Genomic DNA, 24,269 nt, shown 5'->3' with positions numbered 1-24,269 from the left:
GTGGGTAATCAGCCGTACTGGGGATCGAACCCCGCACCTCTCGCATGTGAGGTGGATATGCTCAAACCACTAGGCCACCGCTGCGCTTTCTCTCTTTACTTCACTCGTTGCCTCAACGTTTCACTTGCCCTCCCTCTTCACATTTACTCGACTAAGCACCGACGTAAATTGATCCAAATTTTCAATTACCACAATTAATTTTCTAACTTAATCAAGCTCAATCAATTGCTCATTTTGAGTTTTCAAACTTGTCGCAATGCTTCGTTTTCAAATTTGGCGCCGCGCGTTCGCTCCTCCGACACTTTGTCTTTCAAATTTGGCGCCACACGTTGCTCTGTCTCCGCCCACTTTTTGGACATATTTGGCCGTAATTAACTAATCAACTTTTCGACATAACTCTTTTCGAAATTAACCCCAGATTATTCTCTTTCCATCACCGCCATTCGTCTCACAACTGCTGCTGACACGTTTTGCGGACACGTTTTGCGGACACTTTGTGCGGACACGACCTTGTCGACGTAGCCCAGTAATGCTATCGCATTAATAAGGCGTCAACATGTTTCTGAACTCGGACAGGGGTTCGTCGAATACACCAACCAAACAGAAGGCGATGATGGATGAGATGGTCTGGATGGTAAGGCACCTCATTCTTGAGCTTACGAGCAGGTCAAGAGCTAGGTGGCGTCTACAAGCGTCGTAGACTGACTTCATCGTAGATGGCCTCGTAGAGAGCAGTCACTGGAAGCTCTACACACTAAACAATTTCTCACCCTTTAGGGTGTAAATCAGCTGTCCCCAGACGAACACCCTTTTGCAATTGTTTGGTGCTAAAAAATGGTGCAGAGATCAGCACCCTTAAGGAAGGGTACACTTAATGATACTTTAATGATGTAATGGTTGCGCCCTCATTGAAGAGTACTATTTTTCCATAACACCCCTACGAATTCATGTTGCAAGGGTGCTCCACATTGATCCACCCGTGAAGCAAAAGCCTTGGACTGATGCGCGCTCTCTAAACTTTCATGCTGTGCACCCTTCCTGAAGGCTGCTGATCTTTGCACCCTTTTTAATCCCCAAAAGGGTGTTCGTCTGGGCACAGCTGATTTGCACCATTAAGGGTGAGAATTTGTTTAGTGTGAAGTTGAGAGCCATATAGACGCAGTCGGTATGGTCTAGAATCATTTGAACTGTCTGTACGATGTCGTCGGTTCTGTAGAAACTCCGGAGGACACTTGCACATCATCGATACCGTTCGCACCCGCTCGATGGAAGCGCGCTAGTCGTGCGATTCCGTCGAGTGGCCGCGTCTGTTGCAGTCGAGTTAAGGTTGGTACTGACAGTAATATTGACATTTTTTGCACCAACCCGAGTACCACGGTGTTATTGAGTAAAGTGCAAATATTAAAGAACAAACACAGGTTTCTTGCAAAATATTTCGGCCTACTCGATACAATAGGTAATATACTCACGGAAGCTTACGTTGGTGATTTTTTGGGGTGTAGTAGTGAACATGACACTTTGGCTGCATATAACCGACACCATTAATTTAGAACAGGTAAGAGCTTCGTGAACCAGCATTTAAAAATTAACTCAGCAATAAAAAAATTCGGCACAGACACGACTGATTACGTGTGGGAACGCGAAAGCATTACTGCCCTTGGGTGCATTGAGCCCCGCCGCGGTGGCTCAGTGGTTAGGGCGCTCGACTACTGATCCGGAGTTCCCGGGTTCGAACCCGACCGCGGCGGCTGCGTTTTTATGGAGGAAAAACGCTAAGGCGCCCGTGTGCTGTGCGATGTCAGTGCACGTTAAAGATCCCCAGGTGGTCGAAATTATCCCGGAGCCCTCCACTACGGCACCTCTCTCTTCCTTTCTTCTTTCACTCCCTCCTTTATCCCTTCCCTTACGGCGCGGTTCAGGTGTCCAAAGATATATGAGACAGATACTGCGCCATTTCCTTTCCCCAAAAACCAATTATTATTATTATTGGGTGCATTGACAACCTCCCACACACGCGCTACGACGAAGAATCATCATAAATCTTGGAAGGCATACAGTTGAAGGTGAACATATCGTCGGTTCGAATCCCAGTCACAAGCTAGCCTCCAACTTGAAAAGCACATGTAACCTAATTGCAACGATAAATCTTATGAAACCACCCGCAACGCTGTACGCCAAACGGTTGTGTCACAAATTTGGTACGAATGTGAGCAAAACTGGCGCCGCATGGAGGCCAGCCAGTGGCAAGTACGTATATAGACGAACGACATGCATAGGGCTCTCTGTAGTGGCGGTCCTCGGCTTGCTGTGTGCGTCATACAGCCACTTGATGATGTCACCCTATATTTATTGTCATCGCTGAGATTTTGTGTACCTTTTGAGACTACACACACCCACGCCGCCTGCTTTTTTCGTGATGGGACATATAATAATCATCTCATTAATAATTTCTACCACAGCCAGTCAGGACTCCACATGGGCTGCGGCGCTGCGCCCAGTCTTGCCGTGGCGGCCAGAACTTGCCTCACGCTTTCGTGAACAGAATCTTCCAGTCACGTACGCCACAGAACTCAGCCAACCATAGTGACAATGCACAACTAAAAAGTTCAACTAAAAGAATAGGAAATCGAACAAGTTTGAAAATTAAATAATAGCCTTACGCTAAGGAACTCAATGTTGTGTCCCTCATGCAATTCAACAAGGCGCCTTATTTTTCTTTGAGTATAGTTGTCCGAGTAGCCGAAGTAACTAGCATAGGTTGGCACCATACCATGAGGGCAGTGCCTGACGCTTTCGTTCAATAGGACCACTGTAGTCTCTCCCCATTCGCTTAACAACCTTTTGACTTTTTCACATTTCTTGGCGATCACAGGTATCTGTTCTTATCAGCTTAATATCTGTTATGGTCCGTTGAGGGCCGTTTGCATTACGCGATGGCATAGTCAGGGAGCTTGCTCTTGTTTCGGCTTCTGCCAAAGATTGCCGTGGGGAGGGGATATCCTAATGAGCATTTAGGCTAATTTTTGGAGGGCTTGTCGTTTGGGCAAGGCCTAATCTTGAAAGCAAGAGAGATTTCGTTTTAGAAGTTCTCTTTTGTCAAGCTGCATACAATAGGCGTTTTCTTCGCGGAAAGGTGGTATTTCGTTAATTAGCCGATTAATGGTAGCAAACAGTGCTTGTTCACCACTGATAAAGCGCTTTTACAGAGCGGTTTCAATCTTGTCAGTGCTGATGGGTTTCGTTTAGTCATCTTTGTGTGCGGCCCAAGTCAGTTACCATTTTGCTCACTTGCATTGCGTCTTCTTACTTTTGTGACCGCCCTTCTTTGATGAGGCATACGCATCAGGTGTGTTTTCTAGTTGTTTTCCTACTGGCTTCTTTTACAGTAGGAGCTTCTTCTTAGCGTTTTTGAGAGTTAAGCAGGGCACAAGTCATGTCACAGATCCAAAGGCTAAGGAACTCGGCAACAGGTAGGGCCCTCCTAAGAAGGCTGAACTGTAAGAGGGTCCTGGACATAGCGGATAGATCGGCAAACATTCCAGACGAAATACGTCGAACCTACCAGGTTAGCCCTATACCCAGGAATATGGATCCAAATCTACACGCAGCCAGAAGACAGGCTAGGGCTGAATATGTAGAGGCGAAGATAGCCACACAAGGTCAGGTAGTCTACACTGACGCCACTCTGTACCCGTGGACTCGTAGCCAAAGCATCAAGAAAACGGGATCGGTTGCCACAACAAAGGAGGGTGGCCTCATCAGCGGCGCATCCACGAGAGACGGGACGATAACTGAGGCAGAGGAGATCGCCGTAGCTCTAGCGGCAGCCGAGGGTTATCGCACCAACAAATCTCTCACAATCATAACAGATTCCCAAGAAGCGTGCAGACGCTACATGCTAGAAAGAATCAACAAGAAAGCACTAAGAATTCTCTTGAAAACGCAGCGAACCAACGAAAAGATCCAACATAGGATCTACTGGGTACCAGGACCAGCCGGAGTCGAAAGCAATCTGAAGGCGGACAAAGCTAGCTCGCGAGCTTACTATCCGAGCTGGTGCCTCAAACGCCTCTGACGGCCCGGAGATAACGGTAGAGCTCACGTACGCAGCTTTCCTCAACCTCATCAAAGGCATAAGACGCAAATATCCCCAGCCACATCCTCTGCTAACACAATATGAAGCGACATATTGGAGAAGACTCCAAACAGGAGCCTTCCACAACCTTCACATTCTACATAAGATGTATTCGGAGCAGTATAGGGATACATGTCCGTGGTGCGGGGCAACCACCACGCTGTATCATATCACATGGGAATGCATACACAATGTAGCTTTCCGAGGTAACAAAGGGCCAAATGCGGAGCAGTGGGAGGACCGGCTAACCAGCAGCCAGCTCAAGGTCCAAAGATACCTAGCGAGCCACGCATGCCGGATGGCCAGGGATAGTGGTGCCTTGGACTAGGGGCGCCAACCACGCTCAGCCTGGAAGACATCGGCAATGTTCGGGCGAGCAGCAAGACTCCTTTATTAGAGCAATTATGTTTATTCAGTCACTCACTTGAGGGAAAGGAAATGACGCAGCAACTTCCTCACTTCTTTTTGGACAACTCATCGGCGTCCCTCGAGGACACGCGCGAAGCCCATAAATAATTCTCACCGCCCTTAGTAGGCGCATGCTCACGTTCCGCCGCCAGCTACGCGTACCTCGCGTAACTCCTCGGTGGTGGTGGCTGTTGTTGTTGGAAGAACGAAAAGAAAAGTGCACGGGCCTGCTCACTGTCTCGAGATGAGCCACAGTCGCTGCAGCGTGCAGACAGAGGAGAGTTGAAAGATGCGAGAGGAAAGATTGAAAGAACTGACGCGCGTCGCAACAACCGCGACCGCCGAAGCTCCTTCTCCCGAAACCAATTACTTGTCACCCACCGGGTGCGCGAACGACGGGCCTCGCGCATTTTGCACACATCGTTTTCATCGATACCCGCCGCTTAGGGGTTAGGACGCTCGGCTAACACTACTAGTCTACGCTATAATTCTTAGGAAATTGGCCGCGTTTCGTTGGAGGCGAAACGCAAGGATGCGCCTGTCTGCGGTGCGATGTCAGTGCACGGCAAAAACCTCCAGGTGGTCGAAATTATTCCGGAGCCCTTCACTGCGGCACCTCTTTCTTCCTTTCCTTCTTTCACTCATTTTTATCCGTCCCGTTTCGGCGCAGCCCCGCCGCGGTGGCTCAGTGGTTAGGGCGCTCGACTACTGATCCGGAGTTCCCGGGTTCGAACCCGACCGCGGCGGCTGCGTTTTTATGGAGGAAAAACGCTAAGGCGCCCGTGTGCTGTGCGAAGTCAGTGCACGTTAAAGATCCCCAGGTGGTCGAAATTATTCCGGAGCCCTCCACTACGGCACCTGCTTCTTCCTTTCCTCTTTCACTCCCTTCCTTATCCCTTCCCTTACGGCGCGGTTCAGGTGTCCAACGATATATGAGACAGATACTGCGCCATTTCCTTTCCACCAAAAACCAAATATTATTATTATTTTCGGCGCAGCTCGGATGTCCGCCGAGATATGCGAGAATTACTGCGCAATTTCCTTTCCTCAAAAACCAATGTTATCGTTATGAAAAAATTTCGAAGTGGGACACAAACGGCCCTATTAAAGTTCTCTCCTTCGGATCATTGTTTTCAGATGCAAAAAGCTTAATTTACACTAACGCTCGACTTAGTGTTTTTGCGTGCATCCCACCGGGCAACATATCTAATGCTGAAAATGCAACTTATCGCTTTTATTCTTCCTTTGCTGGTCCAATGTATAGTGGAAACCCTATGTTCAGCATATTTGTAATTAGGGTTATTTACTCACTAGCATCTACTCAAGCGTACCCATACGGCGACAGAGGAAAACTATACAGCTATATATACTCCGAACAAAGACGAATTTTTCTTAAGCAACAAAAATTCTGTGGAAGCTCTATAGCTTCCCTTTCTTGCCGTATTCCTGCGCTTGGGTGAATTCTAATCAGTATTTACTCCCTTATTATCGTTCCTTTAGTTACTTTTATTTCATTTGTAATTTTTCAATAAGCTACACCCTGCAGCCTATGTTGCGCACGACGCCGCTGTAACTCTCGGCAGCAGAGAAATCTCCCATAACGTAATAAAAGACCACAGCAAAGCTGATAGAAAACCACGAAGCGCAGCTCTTTTCACTTTATTGTCATAATAACCAGAAATGTGCTCAAACTTTAAAACTGCTTGGAGTTATATTAGAATTAAATGCTCCTGGGATCCACTAAAGATAATGCAAATAAAAGCAAATCGATACGGAGACATTCAAATCTCATTGTTTCCTACGTATATGCAAAAATGCGTCAAAAACCAGCACGATGAGGGAACCAGAAAATGTCAAAGAAATTGTAATGTCAAACGGTAAAAAATTTAACTTTTAGTGTTACGCCAATTAGCACCACAACGTACACTCCTAATGTGACCTCATAGATCTGAAAAGCTTACCTTGTCAGATCAATCTACAGGCACCGTCGAAGTGCATATTGCATATTAGAGAGCAATAAGTCGGTAAACACTGGCACACAAAGGCGCTGTGCAACCCGCAACCCATTGTATGCAACCTATTGATATCGCTGAATATTTATTCTCGCAAACAGGCTCTGTCAGAATGCAATGGCAGACGCCACGTCGCCCCTTTCTAAAAGAAGCAAGCAAGACTTCTGGTAGAGCTCGTCTGATGTTGTGGTAATGTGCATGAAATAAAGCAGCAGTGCTACAATTCAGCTTCGCATTTCAAGGTGCTCGACTGTTCAGTGAAAAATAATGGTGTTGATATAGCTCTCATTGTGACGCTGCGAAAATAAAAGACGCATAGGGTATAAATACGTCCTCGCAGCGGATGCTTATGACGCGTTAAACCATCGTCACATCTGCAGCCTACGGTCGGCCGAGTGCGGCCCGCCAGTCGCGTAAAACAACGTCCCTGTTTAACTAGAATGACTCGGCGGCCATTTTGTCGATGATAGTGCGGGCATACTGGAGGCGCAAGAGCAGTTCCGGTGGGCAGCCACGCTGAAGTGCTTTGAGCCTGTAAGTGTGAAACGTGCCGGTGGGTTTGACGTGCGTTACCGCGGCCATGCGAGGGCACAGAATGAGTTTCGAATGGTCCCGCAAGAAGTTGACCTGCAAAGAAGAAACACAATGTGCAACGGCTTTTCTGCTTTTGACCATAAAAACTACCTTTGAAAGAAACATCTGTCAGGCATGAAGTAGCTGCAAATGTTCACATGTTGTGTACTCCAAGACACAATAATAAAAAAATTAAACACTTCGCTCTCGGCATTACCAATTTAACCGTAACGAGCCGTGGCGGGCCACGGAGTGCACACTTTCGAATCTTGTTACCCAAGGAGACTCTGATGCTTTTACTGCCCTGAGACATTTCCACGAGAATGCAAGCAGAAATAAATCCACAGTAGGACCAGGGAGAAGTTCTAATGAAGCTTTTGAGTGCACGGAAAGAGACTAACGCTTCATCTCCCATATATTGCGAATTTAGTCTTAAGCGGCGTGCACCGCCCCTGTGAAAGGTATCAAATACATACATTCGAAGAGATGAATCTTACAACGTAATTTTACATTGAAATACGATATTTTAATAGAAAGTGTTTGCCTCGGAGAAAATTCGCATCGAATTCAGCCTCAGGCTCGTTGGCTCCTGCCGGGGATACACTATGCCACAACGCTAGTGTGCCAAACCGCTCCTCATAGGGGTAAAATGCTTAGTCGTGCGCCGAATTCACGCTTTTACCAAACTCACCGCATGCATGAATTATAGTTTGCAGGCAAATGTCACCACATTCAGTAATTTTTCTTCGCTTTTGTACTAACCGCTCAATGCGGCTATCTAAGCACACTACTATTTAACATCTAGCTTAAAAAAAGATCTATCCTCCTAAAAAAAACAACAACCTTGAGTTGAATACTGGCAAACGTGGTCATGCCTACCTGTACTATTCCATTCGTAAGGTAGAAACACATGGCGGTGCGGGTGCGGAGCCAAGATCCCAGCACGGGCAGTCTGACCAGGTTGTCGCCTTCGCGGGGACTGACGTCCCGACCCGTCTTCTGCAGCTTCACCTCCATGAAATTGGAGAAGTGCTTCAGCAGCTTCACTTTCTTTTCCAGCGATGCGGGGTGCTCCTCCAAGGTGTAATAGTGCTCAGCACCGTCCTCATCCACATACGCTATACTCCTGCAAAAAACGAGTGACAGCGTTGCGGGTGTAAGTGCAAATTTTCCCTCAACAAAATGAGCTGCTTGATTTTTAAGCTTCGAGAGAGGAGGGAAGGGGCATTTTAAACCTTGACAATCAATTTAAAAAGACCAAACATACCCTTTTTTCCAAAATCAAATTGCGCAAGCAAAGATTCCAGGTTCCATTTCTGCAGTTCTAACAGCAACTACAGCCTTAAACTATGCTCAACAGTTGCCCCAATTCGAAAAGAATTGTCAAACCCATCACCTTTTTACCAAAGCAATATGTCGACGCGAAGTCCACAACGCAATTCCCAAAAATCTAGCCCTTGATATTGCATACCCAAGGGTAATGAGTCGCCGAACACTTGAGATGAAGCATGGCTCTCATTTTCTGCGCGATGCCATGCGATGCTAAGGGCTTTTTGGTCATATTTACTTTCTTTCCTTGTGACCCCAATGTTAGACCCGAATCTAGGAAGCTGAATCAGGTGTATCAATAGGGCGGCAAGGCCTGGTGAATGCGAGGAGGTCAAAGGAGTTCATGGAGGTCAAGAACTGAAGGAGGTCAAGAGCTGAAAGCGAGGTCGTTAAGAGAGACAACTGGAATGTGGACACTGCCACAGAATGTATATTGTGAAGTTTGATGTCCCGGGGCGAGTCAGGATATCAGGCACGCCGTAGTGGAGGGCTGCGGACTAATTTCGACCATGTGGTACTTTTTTTTTCATTTCGCCCACATCGAAATATGGCTGCCGTGGCCGGGCTTAAACGTGCGTTCTTGGGATCAGCAGCCGAACGCCAAAGCCACCGAGCCACCGCGGCAGCTCAAAGAAGGTGGGACGTGTTCGCGAAGCAAGGTCATTGCGAATGCGGATGAGTGGGCTCGGTACACTATTCACCAGCGTATGTGTGGAGAAACAAGGTCTCGGCCTGTCGAAAGATGTAGGTGTCCGTTCAATAGAGTACGTGCGAGAAGGACGGGTAGGCGGGAGAGTTGTTTCTACCGAACGATACTCAAATAGTTTGGCGTCGGTGAAGACCAGACTGTAGCGCTTGGCTTGGTGGGCGAAAAGGGGTTGGCTACGGCAACTTCGGTTATACCTTTGCGGGTGAAACACAGGAGAGCTGGCGAGTAAGCTCGCTACCCGGGAAGCTGGCCTGGCCAGGACCTATTCCAGCAGGGAGCTAGTAGACGTGTGGTTGCGCAAGTTTGATTTAGAGAGCTTGGAACACTGCTTAATAAAGAAGATGTTAGAACTCGGCATTCAACTGACTATCATTGTGGGTACGACGACCAGTTGATAGGAATGCAATCATGTCATTGATTGTCGTTCAACAGAAGGTGTATAAGAAAGGAATGTTGCCGTAATGGTAGCAGTGCAGGTGGACGGTTACGACTGCAGTGATAAGGTCGCCGTAGTGGTAGCAGGATGTACCGACGAACTTATCGGCGAACAAGTTTCGTGGGATGCGTTTGACGGAAGGAGCACAAGTATAAGGCGAGACAGCAGGTACCATGGAAAGCAAGAAATAACGTCTGGAAGAGAAGTCATAGTGAAGGGAGAAAATAATTCGTCTGTGCAATGTCAGCCGAGGCAAGTATGTGTGTCGATGAATGCAAATAAACTCTAAAAGCATAAAAAGATGTCTTTTCTTGGTCTAGCTCCAACCTAGAAAAGAAAGCGTAGCGAGGAACCCGGAGGGTGAGTAGAACGACAAAGAATACGCTATGGAATAGATTGTTGACTAGGTTAAGGTCATGTAAGGCAAGGCGTAAAGAATACAAGAAAGTATGAAGAGTCAGTGAGTCTTTCCGGGGAACCTTTTGACGTTGTGTCAGCTGACCAATGATATAAGTTGTATAGTTAGACATTGGCAATCGAAAGCCAGTGCGATGCCCTCCCATCATCTCTACAGATAAAGACAGGGGACGCAACAGTGACTTTTATGGGTAAATAAAGTGCCGTCAATGGGAAGCTTGGCGTATTTCACGCAGCATTACCGAAATTCCGTGGACGCGCTCCTTTGTGACTACCATACACTAATACTTCTGAGCGGACACTGTAAGAGCCTCTAAGGAACCAGAAGAGAGGACAAAGTACTCTGCTGTAAGGTGGCACTGAGTTCTACTGGGTCATTAGGTAAGCACCATTCAGTGTCATGAACATCGTACAGGCGAAAGAAAACGTGAGCAATAAAGTACTAGAAAGGTCGGGCGAAGCCACAAATTATACAATGATACCGACATAACCGAGCCACGCAGAACACCTCGAATGGGAACCCGAAAACATTGTCAGTAGTCTATTAATTCGATGGGACCAAGACGGCTAGTAACAAAATATGCAAATGTAAAGTGCGGAGGTATACTCCGTTATCAGGTGCAACGCTGTGAAAGATACGGAAGTAGTCCGCATGGAAAAATAAAGGGAGCCGTGTTACTCTGCGCCTGTTCTGTGGCCGAGGGCTCTAAGGCGATAGAAAGTGACCGCGTGTCGTCAGCAGTAAGGGTGCATTTAACCAAGCTGATGACAAATGTGTCATGTAGTAAGGCTGCAGGCAAAGAATTTCCTACGTTTCGCTCACCACAAGGAACGCACTACTTTTTGGTCGCGGATGCAGACAACGCAAAGAAGAGCGCTAGCTTTGACAGCGTCGCACCTGAGGTATGCAACGGAGTGTAGTCTTGAAGATTCGAATTCATGAAAAGATTGCAGAATAGAAAATTACGCCGAATGCCTATGCCTACACTTCCTGCTGGAGAAATAACTGTCCCCACTGAACACGTGAGCATGTAATCAACATATGGCATGGTCAAGTAGCGTAGACTAGTCTAGAAGCCGGCTAATGCATTCAAACGATCTACCGAGAATCGCCAAATATATTTTTTTGACAAATTGACTAAAACACATGAAAAGCAGTAGAACTGCCCCTGTGCAAGCTCCGAAATGCTTCCAACATAATCCGGCAGGTAAGAAAAATTCTGAGTACCATTACCACTTGTAAAAGACCGTTAAGAATATAGTTTACCAAGATCGCGCCAAGAACATCAAAAAGTGATTATTGAAGATTATATTGTGATTAATGCCCTAAACCTGCACATGGGAGTACCCAGTTTCAAATCCGACCGCGGCGGCAGCATTTCCATGGAGGCAAAACGCAAACGTACCCGTGTCCTGTGCGATGTCAGGGCTCGAAGATCCCCAGGTAGTCGAAATTCTTCCGGAGCCCTCCACTACGGCACCTCTTTATTCCTTTCTTCCTTCACTCCCTCCTTTATCCCTTCCCTTACGGCGCGGTTTAGATGTCGCCGAGCTGTGAGGCAGATACTGTGCCATTTCCTTTCCCCAACAACCAATTTCCAATATCAATGACACCGCTGTGGCGTGCACCGGAATAATTTCGACCACCTGGATTTCTCTCATGCAGTTTTACTCTATTATGTTTTACTGCGAATGAGTACTATTGTGCAGGAACACTAAAAAAATTGCTATATGTCACTGTTTAAGTAACGGTCAGATAACGTTTTTCTCAACTCTTCACATGGGTCGACGACAAGGCCGCAGAAAAAAATCCCAGCTTCTAAAGCGGAAATTTTAAACCACTTTCGTTCACTAATAAATTTGTCCAAATCTGTGGACACTCTATACTTTCGGCGCAAAACTAAATTTTAGAAAACACGTACTTGTTTCAACATGAATATAAGTGATTGTGGTATATCCAAATTCTTTGATCTCTTACGACTAGACCTTAAGAATGACTCGTAATATTGCATCCTATCTCTTTTATACTTTCGCAGTGCAAACACGTAGCCAAAATTTTGCGGACATACAGAGATGCTTACACATTGTTGTTCAGCAGGACTATACGAGTGTCATCAATGAAGAGCACTCCAGTGCTACCATCGCACAGCTGGTAGCCCATGCCATACTTGTCAGTAAATGCCACCCATTTGCCAATCCACAATATTGGCGCGGAGGCAGGGTCTTCGGCCTCGTCGGGCCGGTCGAAGCCGCACTCTGGTGGCCGCGCAGTCAACAGCTGCTGCAGGAGACGCTGCAGCACCTTCAGGTGCCCTTCCCGTTGCCCAGGGCTCAGCGCTTCAGCTGATGCCGGCGGCGCTCGGGCTTCCTGCGAACTTGCAGCTGCAAAGTGCGGCGAGTCAAACAATCAACTCAAGTGATGCAAACAAATACACTGTATCTTATAAAAGGAATAATTAGAACCTGAGCAGTGCATGTCATATGCACAAAAGAGATTCCCTGGTTTTCTATGGCAAAATAGAGCATATAAACGAAAATGAAAATTAAACCGTGGACGGCAAATAATGAACTGAAAACAGTTTAAAAATTTCCATGCGCTACAGGCCAGCCCCATTGGCAGGAGCACTGCCATTCGTATGGCACACAAATTTCATTTCAGACACGCATTGTTAAAGATGTTTTGGATGAAGAGTGTTTATGGTACCCGTGAAACATTTATACAGCGGAAACCAGTACCTTAAACGAAACTGGCGCTATTATAAAGTATCGGCTTCAAGCCCAAAATGACACAATAGTACAGTTGAAAACAGCGCTGCTCACGCAATTGATGCTTTGGGGCGCGATGAGAAAAAGATGTCTAATCTTAACACTTGATCAGTCAGATTTGAAAATCAATTGTAGTGTAAATTATCCGTGTTGAGTCACATAGGCCCGTGTCTTCTCCCGATCAATATCAAAAGGCCAGACGATACCTTTCGTAGAATCTCTCGGTGATATGTTTTCACAACTAGATAGTCGTCCCATTGTACAATTACAAAAGCAACAGGCTGCTCTGTCACATACCAGACGAAGTGGGGCCAGAAATGTTACTCACGCAGCTGCGACTTGAGGCTCTGCTCTGGTTTTCCACCATTTTCTTGGCTCTCCTTCAGAGGAGTAACGGTGGCCTCCAGCTCTGCAAAGCAAAGGTGCGCCGTAGAAGATATATTTTCGTAGAAGGCAACATAGGCCAGTAGTACGACGTATTCCTGCTCATCGGTCGTACAGTTACTACAGAGCAAGATCAATACTGAAAACTACATTTTTTTTTCAGTTGCCCTGCATGAGCATCTCTTCCTCCGTCTACAATGGCTCGTTCTAAATAGACATGTGCATAACTATTCCAGGAATGGCGAGAACGCGTTTAAGAGAATCACATGAAAATATATAGCCATCAAATATCGACAGAAGATGAATATCTCAAAAGGCATTATAAAGTTTTGAGGTACAGTTCAAAAACGTTTTGCTTAAAAAGTCCTCCACAATATTCTCAGTAACGTTCCACAGATTTGGGGAATTTAAAACAGACCCACGAATGTCACGTACAGAGTCGATCACACTTAGCTCGAGCGCTCGAGAGGCGCCGTCCGGGAAAAATAAAGCAAAATTCTAAAGCAGGCATTGAATTTTACTGCTAATTCTTGCACTGGAGAGCAGCCGAAAAGACACTGAACCGCACAGGCACCAGCGCCTTACCGCTAGCGAAGCAGCTGCGAAAACACTTCACCTTATTGCTCCGCAGCACACCACCTGAGCGCTCTAGACAAGTGTGATCGACTCTGTACTAGCACTGCGACCTCCATGAATAACTTCACAGAAGAATGTAGTGGTGTTTCAGCTATCGTAAGTCCCAGAATTGTCGTATTTAACTCGTTAACGGAAGTATTCGTGCGGTGGACACGACCCTTAAGAAGCTTGTGACATACAATAGTTGTATGCGTTGTTATAATCGGTTGCGAACGCTTAGGCAACAGCGGCTACCGTTTCGTCGAGACATGCGTTATAGAGTTTTATGACGAAGCTATATATTCTCGTTCAGCAGATGATTATTTTTGGTCAACTCACCGCGTTCTTCGTTCTTCTCCAAAAGAGCCCGACGACCGTCAGTGTTCCCGGTGGTACCAAGAGCATCGAAACGTGGTGGTACCACCAGGCAGGACGTTGGGAGGTGGGAAGGCAGGGGCCCTGTGAAGAATACGAACACGGCAATAAAGATGTCCTTACTTCTAGTGCGATCGTCAAAATTCCGGTTTTGGTGCAGGAGTGCAACTCTGCCTTCGCTAACAAAAAACAAAGAGTCTATCCCCTGCCTAAATGACCTGTATGCAGAGATAGCGTAGCTATTGCCACCGTCTATTTTTGTTACCGAATGCAATAGCAAGATACCGCTCGTTTTCCTTACGGAGCTAACACAGTTTTGTTTTCCCTCTTACGTGCCTATCCTAATTTGTTTTGTATTCAATGTTTCCATAGTAATAGCCATAATGGCGAACCATTCAATTCTGGTAGCAAGTCAACACTCAGTTTCGCTTGAGTCACAGTGCTAATTTTTTGGAACAGAGGTAATTTTCCTACCTCTGTCAGCCTCGCTCGTACGTGATAACTGGTACGTAATACAAGCTCGATAATGAGCTGCCTTATGTATTCGTTTCTCTTGCTGTAGCCGTTAGAAGCAATATGTTTCAAGCAAATGAAGTTACAAATTAATACCTTGCATAAAGGTAGAGCACTAAGTCGCACACCAGCTTCCGCTTAGGTGCTATAGTGGCAACGGCTGCGTCAGGGCCAGACGACAAGATGGTCATCGCAGCTCCAAGCTGCTCACGTCCGTAGCATGGAAGAGACTACGGGTGTGATCACGTGTTTTGTCATTATTCACCCTTGACTTTTTCTAATTATTCGTTATAGTTTGTGCTATATGGTTCGTCATAATTTGTTTTAATATATTTAATCTCAGTGTTTTATTATATTTTATGCTGCTCCACATACTGTTGTAGTGAAATCGCTTTCTTCGCCTGGCTGTGAAAGTTCTCTATGCCCCCTCAAAAACCAATAGTTGGTCAAGTTAAGTTTAGGCACAGGGCTGCCATTATGCACCTACCACCTATTAAGCAGGGAACATTTGCCTAAACACATGCAGCCTGGGGTGCCAGAACTAAAGCGCCCTAATACTTCGTACTTTTAAGGCAGCACCGACTTACTCCCACGTAAAATTTCCCTGCAATAAGAATGCGCATTGAAGATCGTACCGGAGGTAATGAAGCCATCCTTTAGGATGTCGTCGATGGTGGGTCTCTTTTTAGGATCTTGTTGGAGGATGCTCCTGATGAGGTCACGTGCTTCAGAGCTCATCGTCGGCGGTAAGCTGTATCTGTTCTGCTTTATGCGGGCATACGTTTCCTCCAGAGTGGAAGCCACGAACGGAGGATGCCCAACAATTAATGTGTACCTGCAGAGGACAGTACCGCAGCAACCAATGACGGCCCTCCACTTTATTTGCAATACCTACATACACTCCGTGTTATACTTCGGAAGGGAACACATCTGCGATAACCAGGATTACCAGTAAATGTAAAAGCTCAACGCAAGCACTATTCGAGTAAAACGCAGTGTACAAAAGATAACATCATCTGACGTCAGGAATACGGAGATCGTGTTTCTGGAGCAACCCTAGGCGCGCGGCCATTGCTGCTGTTTTACTCCGTGGGGACAGCCAGTGGAGTATCTGCTAGCGGAATGGGGCGGTTGCACTGCTCGGCCCCTGCGAAGAAAAGCTATTTCGAGATCGCTGTCAGTCACCCTACCGTCCCGTCTTCCCATTCCAGCCTCGCATCTCCATTTGGCCGCTCCTAGTGACGTACTGCACTGTTTCACCGCAAGGTCGCGAGCAGGAAAATTTTGCAGTGGCTTAACTTGGCTAACCCTAAAATTCAGCGAAAAGCAAGCACGCTTGTTAAGCGTACGAGGCTCGTCAATGGCAGCTCCGCTACAGGCTCGCAGCCGCCGCGGTGGCTGAGTGGTTATGGCGCTCGACTGCTGGCCCGAAAGACGCGTGTTCGATTCCGGCCGCGGCGGTTGAATTTCGATGGAGGCGAAATTCTAGAGTCCCGTGTACTGTGCGATGTCAGTGCACGTTAAAGAACCCCAGGTTGTCGAAATTACCGGAGCCCTTCACTACGGCGTCTCTCATAGCCCGAGTCGCTATGGGACATTAAACCTCCATAAACCAAAACCAAAGCTACACGCTCGCGACAGCCGTTCTATATATTATCACACGACCACGTGGCTATGACGTGGTATCACATGGTCTCACGACACCCCATCAGATGTCATCATGTGGCTTCACATCACCCCATCGGGTGTTCTTAAGGTCAAAGGTGAACCCAGAGGTAAAGGTCAACTTCAGGGGTCAAGGGTTCGACTCTATAACTGTACCACATATGGTCCTACACGACTATCCTTGGTTGGGCTGAAGGTCCTTCTCGGCCTACGTGATGACTGCTTTACCTAGCGTAGTGAAGCTGTTCGCTTCAAAATGAGTGCGGAAGACCGCCATTGACCCGTGCGCACAGTGAATATTTTCTCGAGTCGTGGCCTAGCTCTGTCGCAGGCAGCTGACGTTCTTGAGTCGAGAGTGCCTGATACTGTCAGTTCTGTCCCCACCGGCCATTGCCTGGAAGACGCGCGAAGGGCCTTCGACAAGAGTCTGGGTCGTGCAGTTGTGCTCCGTGCCTTCCCCACCTTCCTTGGTGCTGTGCCACGTGACTCAATGCTTAGGTTGGCCGTGCGGCTCGCTAGATCGTCTTTACTCCGCCGCACATTGCTTTGACCGCTTGGCTCCGCTGGCCAGCTTTCGCACTGAGTTGCAGAGCTGTATGTCGTACTGAGGTGTGGAGACTAGTGCAGGGTTTGTATTGCAGCTTTGCGTCTAATAAACACTTGTGCACTCATTCACTACGCCTTCCTTCTACTGCAGTGAGAGCGTACACACGCGGCAAGCTCTACTGATGCCTTCAGCTTGCTTTGGTTTTATGTGTACAACGAATACTATCACTTTTCATTATTCCACAGAGTCTATATAGTAGTTTTCATTCCGGAGCCGCTACAGTTTAGATATTCGTGATAATTTTTACAGTCTGCGAAAGACATCTCATTTAGTTAAGTTCCATATAATTCACATTCACATGTAAAACTTAATTCAGCCTTGTGTATTTATAAGCTTTTTTATGCTAATGTAGCGCTATTTCTATTGTGAACAGGCTGAAGAAGTTGAGAAAAATATTTGAGAAGCTTTTGTCGAAGGGTTAAGTCTGCTCCAGAAATTTCCTGCGATAGTGCCTGGGACAACCTAGAACAACTATTCAAAAATAATTTATGATAATGCTCCAACAGTGTCTACGCTCGACGCAATCAAAAATTGCTTAATGCACATGCTGCGGCTTCTGCAGTGCAATACACTATGCGCAAACGATAAACTAGAAATTCTTGACGAGAAGTGGATTTCGTATGAAATTTTTAGTCTGGCTATCACCGGTGCTGCGCAATATTTCTAAAGCATTTGGGGAGTCTCGGCGACGTAGAAAACTTACAGGATGCATCCGACAGACCATACATCGACCTCGAAGCTGTGTCCTTTCTTCGACAGGATCTCCGGGGCTATGTAGTTAGGCGACCCGCAAAGGGTCTTCTTGCGCTCGCCCTCATAGTTGATGCGGGTGGAAAGACCGAAGTCTGCCACTTTCAGCTCCATTTTCTCGTTAAGGAGCAAATTTCTCAACTTTAGGTCCCTGTGGACGACCTGCTGCTCCCTCATATATCGGCAGGCGAGTAGAAGCTGCCGGATGAAGTATCGAGCCTCGCCCTCCGTCAACTTGCTTCGGCGCCGATTCATCTCCATGAGGGTCTAGAAAAAGAGCGCCGCAAAACAATTTAAGTTGCTTCGCGAAGCCCTGCAGTTTAAGCATTCGGTTCTTAATGACTACCCACTGCCACACCCGAGCTAGCGAGTTAGCCCATAATACTGAAATCAGACGTCGAATTTTTAGCTAGTGTTGAATATTGGCTGCGCTGCATTGCAGCGACCGCATGCATACCCGTGCATATGGTCTTCTTAACGCGATAGCGTTAAGGCCCTCGCTCTGCACAAAATCCGTCGTCGTCGGCGTTGAGAGCGAAAAAGCCCCGGGTATGCAACCTAGGTGCGCCACCTAGGTCACGGGACCTGGTGGCGTCATCGCTACCTGACCACAATGGCTGGTGGCTGTTAAATTAGTGACTATTCGCGAGAGGTTGCTTGGGAAGTGCAACCTGTGTCCAACAAGTCCTTCCAGTGGCAGCATCTTCTGCCGCTTAACCGCTGCACCACTGCATGCGCCCGGAGTGGTCTGAGGACTCACAAGGTTCTATGAATGTAAAGTCGAGAATGAGCAATTCCGCATACATGGGCACCTATTAACCCATTACCGCTATCACATCTTATCTCATAGGCAGAGCTTAAGTGCCCCCTCCAATATTTCTGATGCTTGTGTACTTGCGCCTCTATATTTAAGATGCAAACCCAAATAGCTCAAAGGCATAGAGACTCTACACAATAGCGGACGTTAACCAGAAACAGAGGAAGCTCTTCATACCCGCCTGCAGCACAGCTCAAGGATGATGTATACGTTGTTATTGTCCTCGAAGTAGCTGTGGAGGCGGACAATGTGCTTGTGGTCTAAAGCCTTTTGGATCTCAATCTCTTGGGTCATCTGCGCACAACGAGCACAAGATATGAATCACAAGTGGACAGCATTCACACAGAATTCAAATGCAGGGTGAAGGCAAGCAGGCGGCACAGGATGCAGCGCTGAACACTTCCAGAATGGCATGTTAGCAATTTACTGGTTAAGAGCGAACCAAACGCCAATTAACTGTAGCCCAAAGTAGACATTAGAATCCCGTTTTGAGTAAAGGGTTGTAGATGGCAGTGAAAGGAGGAAGGAAGAAATTGAACGGAGTTCTTTTTTATGTTTTACAGAACAACTAAGAGAGAAATAGGCTCTGTAGCAATGCGCTTCGGATTAATTTCAACCACCTCGCTGACATAGCAGAGCACAAAGGAGACTTGAGTGTCGTCCCCATCGAAACGCTAATACTGCGGCCGACATTTAATCCCTCGTCCGAACGCTCAACAGCCGAACGCCGTAACCGCTGAGAAACAGCGGCGTATGTGTGTGTGTTCGTGCGTGCGTGCGTGCGTGCGCAGGGGGTGTTGTCTAAGCAATAAAGAAAACGAGCGGAAGCAACAGGCACCAAGCCACCATGCTCCCAAGAAAAAATGACGAGTTCAACGTGGCTTGCACCCAGTTATACGAGCGAAATGCTAAGCATGGTCTCCACTACCGCAAATCAAATGTCAATGTCAAGGGTCAGGTACCCATTGGTCATAAGCATATGATCACGTGGTCATACTACAGTAGCTTGGGTTATTTTCACCACTTCTCGCATTTTTGCGTGCACTCCCAGACCCGCTTAGAGCGTGTGGGGGTAGCGGTCTCGGTCAAAAAGGAGATGCCCTCGACTCAGCCTTGAAAGCTCAGCCGGAGAGCAGCTACCAAGTGACAAGGGGTGGTTGTTTGGTGCCCAGCTTTCGCCGGTCGCAAGCCAGAGAATGGGTCGGAGCCAAAGGTTCACAAAACAAAATAAAGTTTATGCAGCAAAGAGACATACAGAGGATTTCACAATCACTCGTACGAGCACATACAAAGTGATTTACAAATACAATGAAACTCGTGCAAAGTAACACTTGAGAGAGATTGTAATACAACAAAATCTTTGCACCCAAAGTGCACTAACACAAAGAGAGACAACAAACAAAACACAATTTGTTCACCGGGCACCAGGAACTCCGGAACTTTTTTGAGTAGGGTAAGGGGCAAGAATTCGGGCTTATTTTGTTATTTATTTCTAGTGCTCATTTAAATATTAAATTTATATTTTTATTATTTTTATTTTTCAATGTTCGAAGGTTGATGCAAATTGTCACGTTGTGGTGACGACACTTAAGCAGTCAGGAAGAGAACGAAAAGGCTTCCAAAAGAAACTGTTGAAGGAAACTATTGTTAAAAAAAGTTTGTGCATAGTTTGTTTGAATTCTGGTAATCATGATCATGTACACGGGCCAGACATTCGACTTCTGTTGGGACATGACTAGTTTAGGTTACTCATATAAGAAATGCTTTACAGCTGGCTACGAAGCGAAGTAGCTCATCCGCACTGTGCTTTTTATTAAATGAATCCTAGAACTGAAGTGTTTCAATTGTCACAAATCTGACCCAAGTGCAAGCAATCGGAGACTGGAAGGGGGGTGACCGCCCCATTTCCCCCCTTTACACCCCCCCCCCCCCCCCTGTTTCGGGGTCCCTGCCGGGCACTGCGAAAGTCCGACGACCTGAGGAACACGACGGAGCCGGTCCGCAGGTTGGCGCACGTTGCCTTTCTGGTCCGTGGCTGGTCGAGAGGTGTTCTCCCGGGAGTTGAGCGGCCGCGTTTCCCTGAAGCTTAAACGGCCGCTCGGGCTGACAGATTTCTTCAGTGAACGATAGAAGAATGGATAATGGAGAAGACACGGGCCTGTGTACTGTAGGGCTAGCCCCCACGTCCACTGCCAGCGTGTCATAGAAGGAGGTGGGGAGGGGAAAAGATTGATAGGAGAGGGTAGGGGCGCAGTCTCCACTGACGGGCAGCGGTCCACGCCTCTCATTTATAGGCGCGGTCCGCGTTTATTCGTTCTTCGTGCCAAGGCAGGCACGCACACACACGCAGTATCAACTGCACAATTTCTTTCTTCTCGCGCATGGCGCGCAACCCCACGAGCGCGGAAACCGCTTTCCAGAAGATTCTGGGTCCTTCTCGCGATGCGAAGCAGCCGGTGCGAAGCCGCCGGTGCGAAAGCGAAGGGAGAGGGTATCACTTTAGCGCGGTCAGGGTTACACCCTCTTCGTCGACAATGAGCAGAAACTACTCGGACATTTAGAGAAATCGACGGCGCGCGCGGCCTTGGCGCCACGCCGGCGAGCTGAGTGGGAAGGGAAGCAACACACGCAAAGTTACGCGCTCTCCGGGGTTCCTTCTCCGCTGTTTTTGTTTTATTTCACAGCATGCGGGAGCGATTGCTTCCGCGCAGCGCCTCTTTTTTCGAATATGCGACGAATTTTGTGACAGCCATACCACCACACAATTAAATTCCGTTTGATTTTGTAAGGCATTGAAGGTCATTGTAGATGTGGCGCCCACTTTCTCAAATCAAATGTCAAAGGTCAAGGTAAGGTACCGAATGCTCACAGTCATATGACCACAGGGTCATACTACGAAGTTCTGGTTGACATTGTGAGGCATTGAAGGTCATTGTCTCATCCGCATTGAAATCGGAAGTTGTACCCCGAGGAGTAGATCTCTCGCTCTAAAAAGGTGTGTCTGGGGCGCTCAGACGAAGCAAGGTAAAACAATCCAGATAACTAGCGTAGAAATCACGTACAGTGGTGAGCAGCCTTGTCTAGAGCGCGCCGACGGTGCTCTGCGGAGTATGTCAGCGCCGTCTAACGTTAGGCTCCCGGTTTGAAATATGTGTCCCGCGCGCTTGCGCGGACAAAATAAAGCGGTGCCTGCTCGTGGGTTCTCGGCCGCTTTTCCTCTCAGTTCTTACGCTTCACGCCGCCAGGGCCGCGCTGAATATTATGTAACATTTCTGGATATTAGGGGAGCCTATGACAACGTTACTCAGGAGCATTTGTGGGACATATTGGGCACATTGGAGGTGGAAAATGGAGTAATTAATCTTTTAAAAGATATATATAGAGGTAACAGAGTGCTCATAAAATGGGAAAAAAATGTATCAGGGCCTGTAGAGATACAGCGAGGGCTTAGACAAGGATGTCCTCTGTCCCCTTTGTTGTTCATGTTGTACCTGCAAGGTTTGGAGGCCAAGCTAGAGGGGAGCGGACTAGGTTTCAACCTATCTTTTTTCAAGCAAGGGGAATTGATTAAACAGACATTACCGGGACTAATATATGCGGACGATATAGTGATAATGGCTGACAACAAGGAAGACCTGCAGAAGTTGTTAGACATATGCAGTACAGAGGGAGATAGATTAGGCTTCAAGTATAGTAAGGAAAAATCTGCAGTCATGACATTTAATGAAGAGGGCGGCGAGCATAGAATACAGGAGTTCGTGCTAAAGGTAGTGAATGAGTACAAGTATCTTGGGGTGTGGATAAATAACAGTGTTGAGTATCTGACAGAGCATGAAAAATATGTAATGAATAAAGCTAGTAGGAATGCAGCTGTCATGAAAAATAGGGCACTGTGGAATTACAATAGGTACGAGGTGGTAAGAGAGATCTGGAAAGGGGTGATGGTCCCTAGCCTGACCTTCGGGAATGCGGTCCTGTGTATGAGGCCAGATGTTCAAGCAAGGCTGGAAATTAGGCAACGGGGAGTAGGGAGGTTAGCTTTGGGAGCACATGGCAATACACCAAATCAGGGGGTACAGGGTGATATGGGATGGGCGTCTTTCGAGAGCAGAGAGGCTAGCAGTAAGATAGCATTTGAGGAACGATTGAGAAGGATGGAGGAAAAGCGGTGGGCTAGGAAAGTTTTCAGATACCTGTATATAAAGAATGTTGACACGAAATGGAGAAAGCGAACTAGAAAATTGACAAGCAAATATCTGGACAGCAGTAAGGGGGCAAATCAGCAATTATCGGTTAAGAAAAAGGTTAAAGGAACAGAGAGAGCTTTGTGGAAAACAGGGATGCTGACGAAATCGGCACTAGAAACATACCGGACCTTTAAACAGGAAATTGTCAAAGAAAATATCTATGATAATTGTTGGGGAAGTTCTTTGTTGTTTGAGGCCAGGACTGGAGTTTTGCGGACTAAGAAGTATAGAGTCAGGTACCAGGAGATAGACACTTTGTGCATTGCGTGCGGAGAGGAGGAGGAAACGGCTGAACACTTGATACTTTTCTGTAAAGGGCTTCACCCTACAGTGGAAGGCAGCGGAGCTGACTTACCCAAGGCATTGGGGTTTAGGGATAGTGAAGGGAAAGTGGATTTTAAGAGGTTAGAAGTAACCAAGCGAAGGTTATCTGATTGGTGGCTAAAAGCAAGACAGGAGTAAAATTTCACAAGACATGGCTAGGTGGCTTGAGCCACCGCCCGATGTAAAGGGTTCAGCCGTATCCATCCATCCATCCATCCATCCATCCAGCGGCCGGAAAACCGACGCGTTTCGCGCGAATCGCAAGGCGCCTAGACAAGCAAGTGCAAGTGATATCGGGTGATCGCGTGCTTCAAAAGCAAGTGAGAGCGAGTGATAGCGCGTTGCAAACACGCACGAGGCTAAGAGTGCGAGAATGGGGCTTGGTTGTCTGTGGTTCGTTTTCTTTTTGTCCGTATAAGGTTAGCCCGTTGCCGCCACGCACCATGCGTTGCAGGTGTATTGTTTGATTGCGTGTATTTGCGTTGTGCTATCAGCTACAAGGGACACTGCATTTGGCATCCGTACAGAAACAGAAAACGCGCGATCATCCGCTATCACTCGCGCTTGCTTTCCTGGCCGTCTCTATACACTCGTGGAGCACGGCGGCATGGCGATGCCCTGGCCACCACCACAGCCAGTTTTTATATAACCCCTTTGGTCAGCGTCACAAATTCAGGCAGCGCGTCCCTTGCGGCACGAAACGAACTCGCAAGGCGGGGGCTGGACAAGGAAGCGACGAGCAGGCATCCCTCTGTTTTTTTCCGCGCGTGCGCACGTGACGCATAACTCAAACCCAGAGCATAACGTTAGATGGCACTGACTTGCACCGCAGGGTAGTATGCCTCGATTGAACAGCGCCGCTTTCAGGATGAGGACATCGCTCTCGGAGGGGGCATGTTCGGTCCCAATCTCCCGTTCGGTTGCATTGAGCGCAATGCGGCGGCGCGCCGTTTCGAAGAGAAAACTGCAGCTGCCACGAGGAATTCGGGAAATTTGGTGTTCTACCTTGAAAGAGTGGTGCCAGAGATAGTTTAAACAGTGATTCAAAGGTAGTTACTCTAAAGTACACTGTCTTTCGCAGCTAACCTGCCGATAAAGTCGTCGCCTTATGAACAGTCGGTGCACTCATGCGTGATGGTTCTCTTCTGTAGCGTTTATTTTGGCTGTGTTCCTTCACAACAGCTTTC

The 24,269-nt window shown here is 47.4% G+C and overlaps 1 protein-coding gene across 1 annotated transcript in view; it reads right to left on the bottom strand.

The window, feature by feature from the left end:
* Nucleotides 1-6,793: 6,793 nt before the first annotated feature.
* The window catches only part of LOC144118658 (serine/threonine-protein kinase PLK1-like), a 28,883-nt gene continuing 11,407 nt past the window's right edge, over nt 6,794-24,269 (bottom strand). Inside the window, exons 3-10 of the mRNA XM_077651528.1 lie at nt 18,689-18,805; nt 17,648-17,961; nt 15,308-15,507; nt 14,124-14,243; nt 13,114-13,194; nt 12,101-12,401; nt 8,008-8,254; nt 6,794-7,182 (exon numbers count right to left, since the gene is read on the bottom strand). Coding sequence (XP_077507654.1) covers nt 6,991-7,182; nt 8,008-8,254; nt 12,101-12,401; nt 13,114-13,194; nt 14,124-14,243; nt 15,308-15,507; nt 17,648-17,961; nt 18,689-18,805 — 1,572 coding nt within the window. The 3' untranslated portion in view covers nt 6,794-6,990. The remainder of the gene's footprint in view (nt 7,183-8,007; nt 8,255-12,100; nt 12,402-13,113; nt 13,195-14,123; nt 14,244-15,307; nt 15,508-17,647; nt 17,962-18,688; nt 18,806-24,269) is intronic.

This window comes from Amblyomma americanum, chromosome 2 (genome assembly GCF_052857255.1).
Source record: "Amblyomma americanum isolate KBUSLIRL-KWMA chromosome 2, ASM5285725v1, whole genome shotgun sequence".
NCBI lineage: Eukaryota > Metazoa > Arthropoda > Arachnida > Ixodida > Ixodidae > Amblyomma > Amblyomma americanum.
Note: the sequence above shows the minus strand (reverse complement) of the source record. Positions and strands in the feature narration are given on the sequence as shown.